The 19407-nt window shown below is 40.8% G+C and overlaps 1 protein-coding gene across 10 annotated transcripts in view; it reads left to right on the forward strand.

Annotated features, from left to right (window-relative positions):
• RASAL2 (RAS protein activator like 2) overlaps positions 1-19407 on the forward strand; it is a 394454-nt gene that overhangs the window by 365798 nt on the left and 9249 nt on the right. For 5 of the 10 annotated variants that reach the window (XM_069546154.1, XM_069546149.1, XM_069546152.1 and 2 more), the window contains 7 exons: positions 159-395; positions 2076-2277; positions 4308-4507; positions 5509-6370; positions 13969-14103; positions 16062-16264; positions 17479-17566. In XM_069546154.1, coding sequence (XP_069402255.1) covers positions 159-395; positions 2076-2277; positions 4308-4507; positions 5509-6370; positions 13969-14103; positions 16062-16264; positions 17479-17566 — 1927 coding nt within the window. The remainder of the gene's footprint in view (positions 1-158; positions 396-2075; positions 2278-4307; positions 4508-5508; positions 6371-13968; positions 14104-16061; positions 16265-17478; positions 17567-19407) is intronic. The other 5 variants (XM_069546155.1, XM_069546151.1, XM_069546153.1 and 2 more) reach the window with 1 other exon arrangement.

Consider the following 19407-nt stretch of genomic DNA (forward strand, 5'->3'; position numbering starts at 1 on the left):
GGATGTCTATGATTTGTCCATCACCTCTCAGCCGTGAATCAGTGGAGTTCTCTCTATTATTCCCTCCTCATAGTCTGACTCTGTGGGGCCACAGTGGGATCCACCCGGGCTTTTATGGGTTCTAGTACTTTTACCTTTGGTCTTTCTTTCTTCCCCAGTGTTTTTCCTCGCGAGCTGAAAGAAGTGTTTGCATCCTGGAAGCAGCAGTGCCTGAACCGCGGCAAGCAAGACATCAGCGAGCGGCTCATCAGCGCCTCGCTGTTTCTCCGTTTTCTGTGCCCGGCCATCATGTCTCCCAGTCTCTTCAACCTCATGCAGGAGTATCCTGATGACCGCACATCTCGGACCCTGACTCTCATTGCCAAGGTCATCCAGAACCTGGCCAACTTTGCCAAGTAGGCGGAGCTACCGTAACCACTTTCTAAAAACGTCACTTAAAAGTACATGAGGCCTAACCTTTAGATGAGCATGGGGCACCTCATCACTCATGTTACATGATTTTCATCGTGATGTTATTAAAGACAGCAAAAAGATTGACATCACTTTGAATATTCACTTTGTAGAGGAATAGTTAAGTAATCCATGCATCCAATGGAATATATGCAGCTACTACAAAATGTGTTTATGAATAGTATGGAAAATGATAAAGATATAATTATAGTAAATGAAAAGTGCTATTTTAAAAAAGAGAGAGGACAGAAAAGAGATAGCCAAAAAAAGAGATAGGACACCAAATGGTGTATATGTTTTTATCCCCCAATATGATATTGCAAAAACCTAAATATAAGAAAGTTGGGAAGGAATTGGCCTGACCCCTTCAAAAAAGTCAATATGAAAAATGGAAAAGACGAAGTGGGGACGATTCTGGATAAAAGAGACAAGGCAGTGTTTGGATCTGAATTGGAAAAAAAATTATTAAAATCATTTTGGGAACAACTGGTGAAATAGGAACTCTATATGAGATGATTTATAAATAACGTCTTCTTAAAGTTTCAGTGTGATAATGGCATTGGTATGTGTAAGAGTTATTCATTATTCTAGAGAAGTAGGCACTAATGAACTTAGTTAGGGGTTATGTCTGCAACTTAGTTTAAAATGGTTCAATCAAAAAAAGAGAGAAGGTGAAAACAGACTTGGCAAAATGTGAACGGTTGGTTAACGTAGGTAAATGGCTTATGGGTTTACACTGTATATTCGTTGAAATTTTCTGTAGTTTTAAACTTTTTCAAAAAGAAGTTAGGAACAAGCAGCTGGAGAAGAAATGCGCTGAACTATGAAGAGCAGATATGTTTGGGTGGTAGAGTTGGTACAGCTATCCTTTTTTCTTTATACTTTTCACTGTTTTCAAATTTTTCTTAAGTTTGTATAATTTTTATAGTTTATAGGAAATAATTTTAAGAAATCACAGAGAAGCAGTTCACACTGGCAGAATTGATCCCAAATGTTCTCAATATTGAAGCTTAAGTATGTTTCTAGTAGCAATATATTGAAGGAAGAAATTAGAAACACATTGTTTTCTAGCCTGTGGTTCTTTGAAAGTGCACAAGTTTAACTTTGTGTGCACTACATATATGCCAACAGAGGAATCTATGTTTACCCATATTTGATCTAATTCTTATAAAAATTGTTGCTAGTTTATTTTAGAACATGTTCTTTGGATTTAAGCCAGGCCCAGAAGATAGCTAGAACCTAGACAGACAAGGAAGAGAGGAAATTCTCTAGTAGAAATAAACAGCTTTAGCCAGGGTTTGGAGAAGAAAAGAAGTATACTATATTTGGGAGACTTTGAAGAAGCTAGTGATACTGAGGTTTATACTGATAACGAATGTTTATACTGGCTTTAAATACCAGGGAAAAAGCACTTTGTCTTTACCCTATAAAGAATAGAAAGCCATTCAAAGTTTTTGAGTATTAATGTAATATTAAGAAAGTATGTTTTAATACTTATCACTTACAGATAATAAGTTAGTCACCTCCCTAAAAAAAAAAGTATAGCTCTGTGTAAAGTCAGTTCAAAATGGTCACATCTCTTTTCCTGAATATGTTCTTTCTCATTTTCTCTCCCTCTACTTCAGATTTGGTAACAAAGAGGAATACATGGCATTCATGAATGATTTTTTAGAACATGAATGGGGTGGAATGAAGCGCTTTCTTTTGGAGATCTCTAATCCAGACACCATCTCAAACACCCCAGGCTTTGATGGTTACATTGATCTGGGCCGAGAGCTTTCAGTTTTGCATTCCTTACTGTGGGAAGTAGTTTCCCAACTTGATAAGGTAAAGTAGGCTGGAAGGGCAATGGGAGATGGGAGGTAGAGTACCCTAAGCCACATGAATTCTGGAGAGTGTCTACGGAGTGATCGCGTTCATGCTTTCTGCTATTTGAAAGCAACCTTTTGACCTAGAAGTCTGGAAGGAAATTGTTATTATTTCTGAGTGAAATATGTGTCCTAACCAACCAGGAAAATGTAGAAAGCCATGAAATTATTAACATTTATTTTAAAGTAGTTACCTTGATTAATGGGGTATATATTTCTATAAATATGTGTGTGTTTTCCTAGAAACTAATATTGAATATTGATGTGTGGTGCATTATTCATGGAGTGTAGAATGAGACGAAACCTCGTATAGTAATTTCTAACAAAAGTGTGAACTTAAAAAAATACTGAGACTATCGTGTTTAAGTGACTAATCATGAGATTTATTTTATCATGCAAGTCAGAGGGTTTCATATAATTATTGTTGTCTATAGAGTTATATGGGATCTGAAAATCATTATTTTTTTCCTCTGCAGATGTGAATTAATATAGAAAATGATCATTTTAATCCTTTATTTTCTGACTATAAGCTAAAAATTATATACCATATTAATAACTAAATATATACCTGTCAATCATTTTCTTCCTTCTGGAATTTTGCAAAAAAGAATAGAATTTATTATGGAAAATAGTCTAACATATTTTGGCTAGGTTTATCACAATAATTATTCATTGATGCTTTTGTTTGCCACAGGTACTTTATAAGTATCTGTGGTGGTATGTTAGAATAACTTCAGAAAACAAAGTTATTAAAATTATTTTTCTGTAATAATTTGTTTTCCTCCATTTCCATTATCTTTAAAAATGACACACCAATAAAATGGGGAAGAGGGGAGTAAAACCTATTAAAAAAGACCACTTTCCTAAGGAAATATAAATGGTAGGGTATCCACTAGTACTAACACATTTATAAAGTAATACTGTTTCTTATTCTCATGGACCCATTAGATTTTAAGTTGCAGCTATGCTAAGGGTGAATTCCTTGAATATCGGCTCAAGAGAATCGAACGAGTAAAGACATTCTTCAGATGGCCTTTGGCATCTGAAGAGTCTGCTGACTGTTGAGGAGACAAGGAAAACCCAGAGGCAGCCATATAAAACCATCTAATGGTTAAGGATTCCCATAAGCCCCCATGAGAATGAGAATTCCCCAAAGGAAAAAAATGATTGAGATGGATAAAGCAAGTTGTAAAAGGTTATTCTTCACTGAATAACACCATCAGTGGGCTGCGGATACAGTTATAATATCTGTGAAATCAACCTGGTTTATTCAGGGGCAAAGTCTTCTTAACAGGCTTTACTGTGTAAACACACTTTCTCCTTTTTAATTAATCTGTTTGGTCTTGGGATCCAGCATATCTCATAGAGTTTACCTGATTTTGCCGTTTAAACAAAAACATTGTCTTGCTGATGCAAATTCAGTTTGGCAGTAGGTCAACTTTCCCAAGGTTAAATGACTAGAGGATGATAGTTATCAACTGTGTGGCCTGCAGTGCTCTGGACCCCTGAATGCATCACCTTCTTGTATGCTGGCATGCATTTCTTTCCTCACATGATCCCTTGTCTTTGGAAGTTTCATCACACTAGCCAGCCCTCTAGTCCTAAATTCCTTTTTGGTTAGAAGGTGTTTGGTTCTTCCCCTCCCTTCCCCTACCTTGATCTACCAGCCTCCCAAAGATTTAGTTTGCTTTGCATGCCTATTTTGGTTGGAATGGCAATAGTCTGGTTGTTTTGAGCATGTCTTTTCATTTTTATTTGCATAACCCTAATTTCTGTTTCCTTTCTTTCCTCAATGTCTGCTGCACCTTGTTTCGCCTCCTCCATTCATCTCGACGCCATGGTTCTGCTGCTCCATAACAATGCATTGTCAACCTGCCACTCCCATACGCAAACACCTACCCTTCCCTCCAACCTCCACCCCTCCATCAATGGCATCGTTGTCCCAAAAACAATCTGTGGTGGATATCGCAATGCTTATTATCCAACTAGGGTGAAAATTCCTTCCTACAGGCGACCGTGGCAAAATTGGGACCTCTCCCTCGTGTTCTTGCTGATATTACTAAATCTCTGACTAATCCTACACCAATACAACAGCAACTGAGACGCTTCACTGAGCATAACTCCAGTCCAAATGTCAGTGGAAGCCTCTCCTCTGGGCTGCAGAAAATATTTGAAGACCCTACTGACAGGTATGAACTTAGGAAAGAACTGGAACTGCTTACCTCAGAGAGAGATGATGTTTAGAGATTTGTGGGGAAATCTATTGAACTTCGTTGTTGAATGTACAGCTTTAAAGTCATGAGCAATTGAAAAGAATCTTCTGAGATAAATCCAATTGTTTGTCATAATAATACACATAATCTAGGATACTTTTCTCCTAAAATGATATTGTAGAGTTATATTCAAAGAAACTTATTTAAATAAAAAAGCCTGGGCTTTTCTGGTGGCTCAGACGGTAAAGAATCTGCCTGCAATGCAGGAGTCCCAGGTTCGATCCCTGGATCAGGAAGATCCCCTGGAGAAGAGAATGGCTACCCTCTCCAGTGTTCTTGCCTGGAGAATCCCATGGACAGAGAAGCCTGGCAGGCTATAGTGTCAGACAAGACTGAGTGACTTATAAAAACATATGTCCTAAAAGAAAAAAAAAAAAAAATGTCCTGCCTAATAGAAGACTAAGGGCTCTATGAAATTGGTATTTTCATGTATTGTAGCACTCAGAGATCTGAGAACCTCAGTTGAAGTCAATTTAGAAATGGCTGTGTCAGCTGGACAGGTGGATACAATGTTAATGCTTAGACTTTGTTTTCTGTGTTGGCGAGACCTGTGCCTGTAGTAGGGATCCTTTGGTTGTACACTGAGGGCTTCTGGAAGGGTTAGACAGAACCAATTAACTATGAATTGGAATACCTCGGGTAGTTTAAAACCTAACTAAGAAATGATTGGAATTCTAGTAAAAATCTAAGATGGGGATGGAGGTGGTCTACACAGTGTTATCCCCCACCTTTGGAGAAAAACTGAAAATGTTGGGTCTTATTCTGAGTATTGTGATGATGAAATCTGGGCTTAGAAACTAGTAAGGAAGGCTCACCAGGCCTGTGAGCTTTCTGAGGAGTTTATATGCCTGAGTTGAGGAAATCTTACCTGTTAAATTTGCCTCAGGAGTAATGAAGGGTCCTTTCCTTTTTCACAGTGATTTGCACAAACTAAAATCCCCAAGCCAGGACAACACAGACAGTTATTTCAGAGGGAAAACATTATTGCTGGTCCAGCAAGCCTCCTCCCAGAGCATGACTTATTCGGAAAAGGATGAAAAGGAAAGTAGCCTCCCCAATGGCCGCAGCATCTCCCTCATGGACCTTCAGGAGTCGCACGCCGCCCAAGCGGAGCATCCGTCTGTGATGCTCGACGTGCCCATGCGCTTGACCGGAAGCCAGCTCTCCATAACTCAGGTGGCCAGCATCAAGCAACTGCGGGAGACCCAGAGCACCCCCCAGAGTGCACCCCAAGTGCGAAGGCCCCTGCACCCAGCCTTGAACCAGCCAGGCAGCCTCCAGCCCCTGTCCTTCCAGAACCCTGTCTATCACCTCAGTAACCCCATTCCCGCAATGCCAAAGGCCTCTGTGGACTCCAGTTTGGAGAACTTAAGCACTGCCAGTTCCAGGAGCCAAAGTAACAGTGAAGACTTCAAACTCAGCGGACCCAGCAACAGCAGCATGGAGGACTTCACCAAACGGAGCACGCAGAGTGAGGACTTCTCCAGACGCCACACCATGCCCGACAGACACATACCTCTCGCCCTGCCGCGGCAGAACAGCACGGGGCAGACCCAGCTCCGGAAGACGGACCCAGCGGGGCTGGGCGCCCGAGCCAAAGCCCCGCCGTCCCTGCCGCACAGCGCCTCCCTGCGGAGCACCGGGAGCATGTCGGTGGCATCGGCGGCTCTGGTGGCCGAGCCCCTGCAGAACGGAAGCCGGTCCCGACAGCAGTCCTCTTCCTCCAGAGAGAGCCCGGTCCCCAAAGTGAGAGCCATCCAGAGGCAGCAGACCCAGCAGGTAGGGATGAGCGCCAGAGCGGGACTGCCTGCCGCTTGGTCCCGCTGTGTCCTCGGTTCTCTGTCCATACATCACTGGGAAATGCAGTCACTAACAGGGTTTCGACCTAAAACAATCTTTTGCAACCTTTTAATGGAAAGAGGAAATGAAATGTTTGGGAGGTTTCTGGCTAGGTAAGGTAGCAGAATGTAGCCTGACTCAACACCCAGGAGCCTTTCCATCTCTTCAAGCAGCTGAGCTACCTCTCAGCACCAAGCACAGATCTGTGATGCTGAGTGAATGGTTAGAAACTTAAGATGTGAAATCTACAGGCCAGATCAACTAGGATGTGTTTTGGGAATCTGCACATTTATCCTCCTTATTTTTTTCCCTTAAGATTCCAAACTAAAGTTTTGCATTCTGAGCCAAGAGTTTGATATACCTACTCTCTACTCCACACCCCAGTTCCCTCTGGAAATAGCAAGTCCCATGTGTCTTTTCCTGAAAATAACTAGAAAAATAAACTGAACACCTGTAGAGGCAAGGTAAAGGAGAGAGGTCATAAGATAGAAAGAAACACAGGTGGTTGACAAGTATTCACTAAATGGTTATGCAAATCTATTCTTTCTCTGTTTACATGGACAAGCCCAGCTAGTATCACACCTAAACTTAATATAAGATTATCAAACTTTTTTCTTCACAAATCAGAAAGGTTTCTTAAGAATTTAATCATTTCTTCCTTACATATTACATTTTGAGGCACCTAGACATATTTTGCTCTCAAAATGAACTGAGTGCGTATATATGTATCTTACTTTCATCTAAAAAAGAACCTTCTCCTAAAAAGCCTCATTGAATTTTTTTTGAAAACTAATCATTAAACAAGTGATTAAACAAGTTCTATAACAAATCCTTTAGTCAGCAGAATCACTGGTCAGAGGAGACTACAATGAGACACCAATGTATCTCTTTAATATATTTGCATTTTTATAGATAGGCATTTACTGATTTGGCTCTTTCTGCCTCCTCTCTTTGATAATTATTGTTTTTTTTAAAAAAAGTAGAATATTTACAGAATCCTTGGATACAGAAGTAGAAGAAGGGATGAAAAACTTAGGTAGATTCTGATAGCCAAGTTCCTGGGCAAAACCTCCTAATTGGTCAGTTCTTTTCTGAGAAATACTTTTTCTTCAGTCTTAAATTTTTCATATTTTTTTGTTATATTTCCCAAAATTTCATCAATTCATTTGATTAAATGCACATTTTCATTTAAAGAAAAGGAAAAAAGAAAATTTACATAAATATTATATAATTTTTCCCTTTCTTTGAATGAAAATGTTTTTCTATATATCTTGTGTGTGTGTATATATATTATGTATACATTTAATTTGTGTTAGGAAGCTATCAGTCTTTCACATCTTATTGTGAATAAATTTCCACACTTGGTTTTACGCTAGCTTCTAGTTGAGATCAGGCCCTTTCAGAGAACTGAAGTGTTTATTGAGAGGAGAAGAGAAAAGTAATTTTAGAGGTGGAATACTGTGTAGAGGCAAGTGTCTACATGGGGCATTAAGTGCAACATGAGGGCCCTGAGGATGAGAGCAGGAGTAAAGAATATCAGATTGGCAGAGAGGGGCAAGACAGGGCAGAGGGCCCTCTGCCTACTTTGCAAAGTTGGACTTAGTTCAAACCCTAGACAGAAAAGAAGAATGCTTACCCTTCTCTGCTTTATCATATTGTCATCAGTTCCTAGGATCCATGATTCAGACTGACTATTTATAGATACTGTAAATTAAATAGCCTTTTGTGTGACCACCTGAAACTGTTATTTATAATATATCTGCTATATGGAAATTTAACATCGATCATGTAAGCACTACATGATTCTGTGTGGGAATAGAAAACTGTCCAGACGGATGGAAGGTAGCAAATGCAAATGGTCTTCAGACACCAATTAAAATGCTTTCTAGCCATAGCCATTAATGACCTTGGGAACGTCTCTGTTACATTGTCGTGAAGTGGGGCATAGCCATCGCAAGATGCCCCAGCACAACTTTAAATATTCATCTCTGGTTGTGCCTTTGCTGGTAATGCCACTGTCATATCAGTTAAACTGGAAATTGCTGTATTTTGATTGCTCAGATTTCTGGTTTTTTTCCCTAACACTGACTTTTTCTATGCAGACGGTTTATTCTTTCAAGCTTATGTTGTTGTTGTTGTTTGGTTCTTTTTTTTTCTTTTCCTGCTTGCTTTTCTCATCTCATTCCTATGAAGCCTCTGATGTTCTATCCAATCAGCACATTTTTTACATAAATTCCTTTACATATTTTACTTGCAAATTATTATGCTGGAGAATTCTTCTCTCCCCCAATACTGGAGGATTTCTTTGTGGGGATTGTTCTACAGGCATTTATACTTATTGGAGGCTTTGTCCCATGCAAATTCCATTTGTATCTTGGCACGAAGGAGAGGCCATTGTTGACAGTGTAACTAGCTTCAGTCCTTCTCCATCCACTGAGTAGGAAGCTGAACAATCTACAGAGAAGGAATATTTTAGGAAGCCATCTTTTAATTTTTGGACACTTTCTGGCTTTTTAATAATTTTCTTCTTCATCTTTTTTGATCTGTTATGTACTCTGTGTGCATAATAGACTTTATTTACAGATACAGTATGTTACCTAACCTGAGAAATTCAAATTTGAAGATGCTTTTTAGCTAGGTATTTGCCAAGTCTATTAGAATGATGCTACAGTTTTCACTTTGGGATTTGCTGAACCCTCCCCTAACCAACCTCTTCTAGGAGTCTCAGAGTTTGCTGATTTAGTCAGCACTTTCTTTGGTGTTGATAGGAGAAATGACCTTCATTTTTGGGAACCTGATTATTTCAAATTAGGAAGAAGTTGAAAGTAACACGTCTTATTTATGTCTAGTAACTAAACAGGGAACTGGCCTATTCTCAGTCAGCCTCAAGCATAGCCAGGCTAACTAAGATCAATGGAAACTGCTTTCTCAGGCCCTTTTTGCCCTAAAACAAAATTATTTTTTCCAGAGACACCCTATGTAAGCTCTGTCTCAGAAGGATGATATTCCTGTTAGGAATTCCTGCTCATTTTCATTTTATCTTTTTCATCTTTCATGATCACTGTTGAACATCAGTGGAGAAAATGTTCTTCTGAAGGCTATAGCTAAGCAACTTATCAATCTCTCTTCTCAATTTGTTTGACTATAAACTAGAGGAAATAAATTTTGTTATCTTATAAAGGAGATGGAACAATCTCTGAGGAAAAACCCTTTGATGTACTTCCAAAGGATTGGAGGGAAAACATAGGGTATCTTTCTCCCTAGTGATAAATTGTCCTTTGGTATGAATTCTAAAGAAAATCCAAAGTAATAGTAGATGGATGATATTTTATTGAGCATCCATTGCACAATGACATAGTCACTACCATTCAAAAAAAAAATGCTGTGACATATGGGGCTATGCTTCAAGGGTTGAGAGTCTAATTAAGAAATAAGACCAGCATTCATAAGACCAGTAAAATAAATATAAAAGACAGTATTTAGTTCTTTCCTATGAAGAATATATTATAATAAAAATAATTTTTAAATAAAAATCACCTCCATTGTCTTCCAGCATAGATAACTATTTCTTATTTGTTCAGTATTATTTTTCTGTTTTTATAATCAGTTCAGTCAGTTCAATCATTCAGTTGTGTACGACTCTGCAACCCCATGGACTGCAGCACACCAGGCTTCCGTATCCATCACCAACTCCTGGAGCTTGTTCAAACTCATGTCCATCAAGTCTGTGTTGCCATCCAACCATCTCATCCTCTGTTGTTCCCTTCTCCTCCTGCCTTCAATCTTTGCCGGCATCGAGGTCTTTTCCAGTGAGTTAGTTCTTCGCATCAGATGGCCAAAGTATTTCAGCTTCAGCTTCAGCATCAGTCCTTCCAATGAATGTTCAGGACTGATCTCCTTTAGGATTGACTGGTTTGATCTCCTTGCAGAGATTTAGTCAGCCCTTTCTAGGTTTTATCATAAATACAAAGAGTAGTTATATTAGTCTGATTTATTTTTTCAAAACTTATTGACCACCTACCATATGCCATGGGGCATCCCAGGTGGTGCTAGTAAAGAATCCACCTGCCAATGCAGGAGACGTAAGAGATGTGGGTTTGATCCCTGGGAAGATCCCCCCTGGAGAAGGGCATGACTACCCACTCCAGTATTCTTGCCTAGAGAATACCATGGACAGAGGAGCCTGGTGGGCTACAGTTCATAGAGTCAAAAAGAGTTGGACACGACTGAAGCAACTTAGCATGCATGTACTGTAGGCCATGCAAAGTGCTAGGAATATATATTAGGAATTGGTTGAAAAACAGATTCAACCAGTTAAATAGGAATAGGGTGAAATGCCCAGTTCCCATTGTACCCTCTTATAATTCACTGGACGTAGTCCCTTTGATGATACGGTAGCTACCACCACCACCAGTGAAATGAACTAACTCTTGCTTTTACAACTCCTCACTTTACAGTTGGTCCCCAGATTACCTAAGGAGTTGTTGTTTTCAATATGCTTCTAGGAGCTAAGATCTCTCCTTAGTATGTTCTTAGGGATATTATTAGTTTGTAGTGCATTATTGGCACTCATTAATTAGTTACTTGTAACAAATCACAGGGAAGGACAGTTCTTTCAAGCAACATATTGTTAACTATAAAGCAGAAAGCTATTGAATTAGCTTCCTTGAAGTTATAAATTACAAACAGTAAAGTTACTCATTTTAGCAACTACTTTATCTCAAGCAGCAATTGAATAGAAAATCCTGGTTTCACAGAAAAGCAGCTTTGCTGTACCCTATGTGGTAAAGTGATAAGATTATGAAATTAAAAAGACATTTGTCTCCTCTAAGTATTGACTTTCTATTAATTTTTAAAGACTCGGAGCCATAATATTTTGCCTTTCAGGTGTACATATGTCAAGTAAAACCTAAACCCCTTGTTAAACTATTTTTCTCTGCCAATACTAAAGCAAAGTATTGTGCTCTACTTTCAAAATCCAGTAGAGGGAGAACCCAGGGTGCGCGCGCGCGCGCGTGTGTGTGTGTGTGTGTGTGTGTGTGTGAAGTAACTTGTGGTTTACAAACTGCTTTTATATGCTCTCTCATTTGTTTCTCATAATAACTTTTGAAGTAGATAGTTATCACCTATTTTAATATAAATGAATTCTATAGATCAGTGTTCCCAAAGTGTGATACGCAGTTATTTAAGTATACAAGGTACTTAATCATGTAATTATTTTAATGTATATTAGAAAAATATTTGACTATTAATATGCATTATTTATAAATATATATAAAACATCAAACTCATGATTTTACTGATAATAACTGCTTAGCGAACTGGAAATGGTAGTTTTATTATTGATTATAATAAATAATATGTCAGTGATAATGTGGTTATGACAAAAATCATGAGAATGATACGCAAATGAATGGAGTATAAGAAGCATCCCTACCACAGTGGCGATGAAGGTAGACTTTGAGAACTGCGGGTACTGAAGTTTAAGACACGTTTATGTTTTTCTTGAGACAGTGGAGAAAATGGCTTTAAAGAAGGAATTTCTAGAAGTTCATTCCCAGTTGCTCATGTGTACCTCAGGCATGAAGCCATTTTTATAGATGCATGTCCATAATCTGTATAAATCAACCAAACCAGGTTCTTCTGCAGATCTTTAAGAAATACCTTCATACTTTTTAAAATTGTATTTATATCTGTTTCTGACTGCACTGGGTCTTCATTGCTGCGCGCAGGCTTTCTCTAGCTGCAGAGCTCAGGTGTCTCATTGCTGTGGCTTCTCTTGTTGTGGAGCGCAGGCTCCGGAGCGCTTGAGCTCAGTAGTTGGTGGCTCACGGGCTTAGTCACCCCACGGCGTGTGGGATCTTCCCCAACCAGAGACTGAACCTGCGTGCCCTGCGCTGGCAGGCGGATTCTTAACCACTGGATCTCCAGGGAAGTCCCTCCTCCTACTTTTGTATGAATATTTTTAAGTCTGCCCAAATAACCTTTTTGCCTTTGCATCCACTGTTTTTTTAATCTAGTCTTTCTAAACTTCAAAGTGATCCAAATACCCCTTATTTTAAAATATCTATATATTTAGAGTTTAACCAGGCTTTATTCCAGAACAAGATAAAGATTCTTAAGGCTTATAGCTCTGCATCAGAGAGAAAATTCCCTTCCAACTATTTATAGAGTATTGCTTCTCAAAGTAGAAATTTATTTTAATTATAAAAAGGCTAACTCACAGAACATGCCTTTTTCTATCTGTTTCTCAGGAAAGCTAGAGAAAAAGAATTTCCTGTCTATTTCCAACATTGTTTAGGGAGGAAGCACTAATGTTCAGTTGTTATCGTTTAGTCACTAAGTCATGTCTGACTCTTTGCAGCCCCGTGGACTGTGGCATGCCAGGCTCCTCTGCCCATGGGGTTTCCCAGGCCAGAATATGGAGTGGGTTGCCATTTCCTACTCTAGGGGATCTTCCTGACCCAGAGATCGAGCCGCCCACGTCTCCTGCAGTGCTGGAGGATCGTTTACCTCTGAGCCACCAGGGAAACCCAGTAGTAGCCTAAGACAAATTGTCATATTTGTGCCAGGTTTCTAAGATAAATATAGTAACAACATCTAAGTTCTGTAGTACTCTGTAGTTTGCAAAGAATTTTTACATACATTGTATTAGTCAGTCCTCGGAACTCCCAGGGAGATGCTCAGGATAGGTAGTGATAGTGGTGGTAACCCTGCTCAATAGATTTGGAAAAAAGTATTTAAGAGATTAAGGGACACGGTAAGTGGTAGAGTTGCTACTCAAGGCCAGAATTCTTTTCATTCTGCATCCTTTTCTGTTGCCCTTACAAAAGGGCAATTTATCTAGCTATCCTAACTGGATAGAAATATTTCTTGGACTAGGCTGATATCCATTGTTGTGATGCTATATTCATCAAGAAACTTTCTGGTAAAATATGGACTTATGGATCTTAACCCATCAAGAAGTCAGTGCTCTATAAAAATGACCAATATCAAAACACCAGTATCGAAAAGTGTTTTTTTCCCTAAATGGCTGATGTGAAAATTAAGAACTTGACATCCTGATATATAAATCAGTTAGCTACCTTGTGAGTTGTTTAGCATTAAACGGTTCCTTGGTTCCTGAGCATTCCTGATTAACAGGTGTTTCCTCACCCGAGCAATCAACCATCAAGTTGCATTTTCTCTCTTTCCTCTGTGAACACTGTAATTTCATTAGATAATGACCTAATGAAACCACTGGACTAATTAATAGTTTTAAGGCCTTGGCTTTTCCTCTTTGGGGATGGGGGGCTGGTGTGGGGAGGCAGAGTCTTAGAAGTGATTTCTGTTTACAATATTTCTGAATATTTATTCTTATACCAATGGATATCCTCTTCTCTCACCCCAGCCCTGGCAGTAATAAAATATAATTTAGAACTGAGAGCATTTATCAGAAAACAGGGATCACAGTTATGCCTTCCAAGAATAGCTGTCTTTGTGGAACGTAACTGCAGATGAGCTCTTTTGGGAAAGGCTAACGGGCATTTCTGATGCAGGTTCAGTCACCTGTGGACTCCGCCACAATGTCCCCAGTCGAGAGGACAGCAGCCTGGGTTCTGAACAATGGGCAGTATGAAGAGGACGTGGAAGAAACTGAGCAAAATCAGGACGAAGCCAAGCATGCTGAGAAGGTAGGATGTAGTCTGCGTTTATTGACTTACTGTCCCCACCGTGATAGACCACCCACAGGGTCATCTAGCCAAGAAAGTGATCTCCCCAAGCTCAGCTTCACCGCTTATGTTAACCCTTCCATGCATATTCACGTATATTATTTGAGTAGTGGCTGCCTGTGAAAATATGCAGAGATGTTCATCAAGCTGACATCAAGCTCTAGTGCAAGGGGAGAATGCATTCTAATATACATTTTATTTTAATATGGGTTGCCTGAATGTCAAGAAAACTCTGTTATTCATTTCTAGTCATTTTAAGTGAATATTTAGTGTTTCTGTATAACTAAACACATCCAAAATTACCCTTGGACTAGACTTCCTTTCTGTATATTTGTAGTGATTTTGCCTTTTTTTGTTTCCTTTTCACCTTTTCTGGATAAAGAATTTGTAATGCTATAGATGATTTTAAAAGACATCAACATCAAAAGAAAAAAACTGAAAAAAAAGACGTTAACTATTGCTTCAGTTGTTTCATTTTGTTAAGAAAAGTTGACATGAAGAAAAAGGATTATGACACAAGAACCTTGATGTCATGTACAGCATTATTTCATTTAATTAACCAGACACCTAGCTTATGTTTGTTTATCAGCATAATCCTAAAAGCTGTACATATCGATGCAGTCTGCCTCTTCAAACTGTGTAAGAACTGTCATCTTTGACCTTCTGGATTAATAAGCATAGTTTAGGACCATGACATTGGATAAGCAGAAGCTAATTGTCCAATTGTTGATTAAATGAGATATGACGTGAAAATACATTGCATTTTACAAAGCAACATATAGGTATATCATTAATGACTAACGAATTTAAGTAGACCATATACAAGAAAGCTTAATGCTTCTTACCTCGTCCGGAAATTTGACATTCCAGTTATTCAGACCCCAACCACAGCAGCTTCAGTACAAGAAAGGACCAGGTAATCAATTGAATTCTGTGAAGGTTTAGTGAGAGTTTGTTATATAAAGCTTTGGTGAGAAAACAGGCATATATATGTGTTCCAACAAGCAGTGGCAAATTGGGCAGATGACCAACATCATAATACTGCCAAGAGGCAGTATTAAAGAACATGTAGGCCTTTTGCTTAGAGCCTGTGACCTGAGTGTTTCACGCTTCCGTGGACAGGGAGAAAGCAGCAATAATATATTGTGCTATAGAAGTATCTGTTGATTTAGTAGCTTGTCACTACAGAAGTGCTGCTTGCTCTTTAAGGGCTGATTCTAAGGGTGAAAGAATGGCAATCTGATGAGTCAAGCCATGCCAGAGATCCTACGACACAGGAGGTGCTACAGAAACCTTTCTCTTGTAGACAGCTGGCTTTTGGCTTATTTTAAGCTTCTGAGTGCCTGCCTGGCCTTCTTTTTTTTTTTTTTCCTGTTCCCGTTGGATACCATCACAGATTGGATGTGGCTTGCAGCAACCTCTAGTTTAATGTGGAGAATGATATATAAATATATAGATTTGGAATGCAGAGGTAAGACGTCATCTAGGAGGCAGGCAGAGCTCCATTACTATGTATGCCTGGGGATCATTTTGAAGAGTATCAGCAGCCCATGGGATGGCTGCTCACGCAGCATCCAGCTACACTGCCTAGAGTTTGATTAAAAATAAATCAATCACTGACATCTAAAACCAGGATAACTCCAGTTTTTCTCTCCTTGTCTTTGGCACCTCTTCTCCTCTGCTCTCCCTGGTGGCTCAGATGGTAAAGAATCTGCCTGCAGTGCTGGAGAGAGACCTGGGTTCTATCCTTGGGGTCAGGAAAATCCCCTGGAGAAGGAAATGGCAACTCACTCTAGTATTCTTGCCTGGAAAATCCCACGGACAGAGAGGAGCCTGGCGGGCTGCAGTCCATGGGGTCGCAAAGAGTCAGACGCAACTGAGCAACTAACACTTTCACTTTTCTTTGTCCTCTGCTCTAGTACGAACAGGAAATCACCAAACTGAAGGAGCGCCTGCGAGTGTCCAGCCGGCGACTCGAGGAGTATGAGCGCCGGTTGCTCGTGCAGGAGCAGCAGATGCAGAGGCTGCTGCTGGAGTACAAGGCCCGGCTGGAGGACAGCGAGGAGCGGCTGCGCCGGCAGCAGGAGGAGAAGGACAGCCAGATGAAGAGCATCATCAGCAGGTCAGGGGCCGCCCGGCAGCAGACGTGGGCTGGCTCGGGGCACAAAGAGGTGGGAAGACGGCTAGAGGGTCCTAAAGCAAGCATCGCATGTCCTCCGTGATACTCTGTACAGGGGTGAAGGCTGGCTGTATATCTTACACTTTTCCACCTGTGAGACCTGAGTGCACTTCCTCTGAGGATAGAGGTAGCCAAATTTCCTTCAGTTGTAACAATCAGAAACAGTTAAAACTTAGTGACTCACTTAAGAGGTCTTAGAGCAAAACTGAATTTTAAAAGTGTCCGTATCCAACATCCAAGACTAATTTAGATTTGTACAAGTCCAGAGAGGTCTAAGACACCGGACATCTTTAGGGCAAGAGAATCAAGGCAGAGGGCCAAGGACGTCCAAGGGGGACCAAGGGAGGGGGCAGTTTTACCAAACACCACATAGCACTGACTGTGGGCCAGGCACCTTTCTAAGCACTTCACAAAGAACATTTGTTTAATCTGTTACTGATAATTTGTTTAATGCCAACCTCTGACATCAGCATTATTATTATTCTCCTCTTACAAATAAAGAAACAAGCAACAAATTCATTAAGTCACTTGCCCAAGGTCACTTAGTGGTGCAACTGGGATTTGAAGCCAGGTAGTCAAGCCCTAGGTTGATGCTCACAAACCACTGTGCTTCAAGGTTGTTAAGTGCCGTAGGCAGCTCAAAAGAAGTCTGTGGTTTTAGCAGCACAGAAGGATTTAGCAGTCTTACTGAGAGCCCTTCCATGGCGTTAAACATCAGGGGATTAAGATACGAAATGCAGGAGAAAAAAAAAGACCTACTATGTGTAGCGGACACTCGGAGGACATTCAGCTGTTCAGGGGAAGGAAAGGTCAGCTGTCGCAAAGTAATGAGATTAAAAAAGGGTTTGATTTGTGTCAATGGATTTGCTGTTTTAAAATGAAATAAGTTGTGCTGAGGAAAGGATCTGATAGAAGAGAGGGAGATAATGATGGTGAGAGGGCTCCTGCAGAGGAGATGGAAACGTGGGATCCAGTCCCAGGAGAGGAATCAGCTCTGAATGTCTTCTCCCACGGCAGGTGAGAAGCAGAGCCTAGTGCAGGTCTTGCACCAGGAAGGAGTGGCAACACTGAGCTGTCCTGAGTGTGGGTGTCTTGTTCTGTGTGTTAGCCTGCTCGTTCCTTGAAGATGTTGGTCTCTCCTTCCCGCCCCGTTCTAGACTAATGGCCGTGGAAGAGGAACTGAAGAAGGATCATGCTGAGATGCAGGCAGTTATTGATGCGAAGCAAAAAATAATCGATGCACAGGTAAGCAGGTTCTCGGTCTAGTGGAAGCGACTGGTTTATCGTAACTGTTATCTCCCGACTTCCCATCCCTTGCAAACACCGAGGCACATAACAGAAAACAGCTCATTGGAAAGTTCTCGGCATTACCTTTCGAAGATTTTTTTTTTAATGTTTCTTTGCGACCTCTACGACCTTCTCCTTCCTTTACTGGTGACGAATCCGTTAACCCAGCAAAGTTTTAGCCTGCTTTAATACAGGTGCTCAACAAATCTCAGCCTGGTGCATGACGGGGTTTACTTCTTTCCTTCTGGAAAGGAGGGCATTCTCTCAGGGGGGCACCTGTGAAAAGTCCACTGCATGTGTCTGGCTTGTGACCTCCACTGACCATTGCTTGGCTGTGATGTTCACGGTCTCGTCAGTCACGTCCACTGTGCCATCAGCCTCTGGCCCCAAACAGTAGTTGAGCTTCAGGGGAAAGACAGGGCTGCAGAAGGTACCCTGCCTTGTTATTTTTTTGGTTCCGTGACAGGCATCGGTGCCTGGGGTTCACTTGGCCACCCTTCTCCCTTGGTGCTGTGCTTGGAGAGCCTCTTAAGTTGATGAGATCAGAACCTGGGTGTCTGCGCCCTGTAGCTTCTACCTGTGATGCTAATGACACGATGATGGCCAGGGGCTCCTCACAGGTTCTCAGAGCAAAACCCAGGAAGTGTTTCTAATGCCTTTTCATCTTTTCAGTGCAAAACACGGTTGTATTTCTTAGAGTGAAACAAGTAATGAGAGGCAAGTGCCGTTTGGATGTGGCTGGTTTGGCCACAGAATATATCCCCTCCCTAAAGACCACCCAGCCAGGCTTGTGTTGTTTCCATCATATTGTTTCCATAAGGTCTGAAATAAAACTGGGAGCAAGGCCTTAATATGTCCTACTTTCCTCTCGCCTTCTCAGCCAGTGGTCAGCCTATGGTAGAACCACCCAGTATTTTTAAACACACATTCCATTCCCACTCTGGTTTCCTGACAGAGCTAATGTGGGATGGGGGACATTTTTCAAAGGAATAGGGAGTGAGGCTGAAACCACCGCCGTGGAAAGTGTGCGTCCTGGGCCTCATACTCCTTGATACACACAAGACCCAGGAGTCAAGTGCGAGTTCCAACACTCTCTTGTCAGCACAGTTCCCAGAAAGAGTTGGACCCTTGAACTCTAGTTTCCAGATATTTAGAATCTGGAAACCTCCTAAGAATCAGAAGAAAGTTCTTAGTTGGTCCTTTCTTTAAAGGTGTCCCCAGGGTGGATGACAGAGAAGGAAGGGTTGCAGAGACAAGGCTATCTCGACAGGCATTTATCCAAGAGGCTTAAGAGAAACAGCCTGGGTAAAGACAGTTTAGTCAGGAAAACTAGTGTTGCTAAGTGTTCACTTTGGGATTTTCAACGTGAGAGCAAGTTCTATGAATAACTACACCCAAATAGATTTTAGTTCTAATGAGATAATAAGACAGATTGTTTTAATAATTTCCGCTGGTCTAAAACCATGGCAGCCTTAGCAAAGGGAGCTTAGGGGTGTCCCATCATGGCTGTGTTTATACAGTCCCATCTCCTAGTTGCCTGTTGAGGCAGCCTCATCATTAGCTTCTGGAGATTTCTATCCTACACTGCCCCCGATTTTGACTTCTAGGGTAAGATGGCTGGACATGAAGCAGGAGTCATAGGCATAGCAGGTGATGGCAAAGGAGGGAAACAGATTCATTAGGGCTCAAAAGCTCTGGAAAGTAAGGGCCTCCTCTCAGTTAACAGGAGGGTGTCACCATTCCAGAATGGGAGAACTGTTATCCTCAAAGCACTGGTCGAAGTCAGACTTGCAGTCTGG

This window comes from Ovis canadensis, chromosome 12 (assembly GCF_042477335.2).
Source record: "Ovis canadensis isolate MfBH-ARS-UI-01 breed Bighorn chromosome 12, ARS-UI_OviCan_v2, whole genome shotgun sequence".
In the NCBI taxonomy this organism is placed as follows: Eukaryota; Metazoa; Chordata; class Mammalia; order Artiodactyla; family Bovidae; genus Ovis; species Ovis canadensis.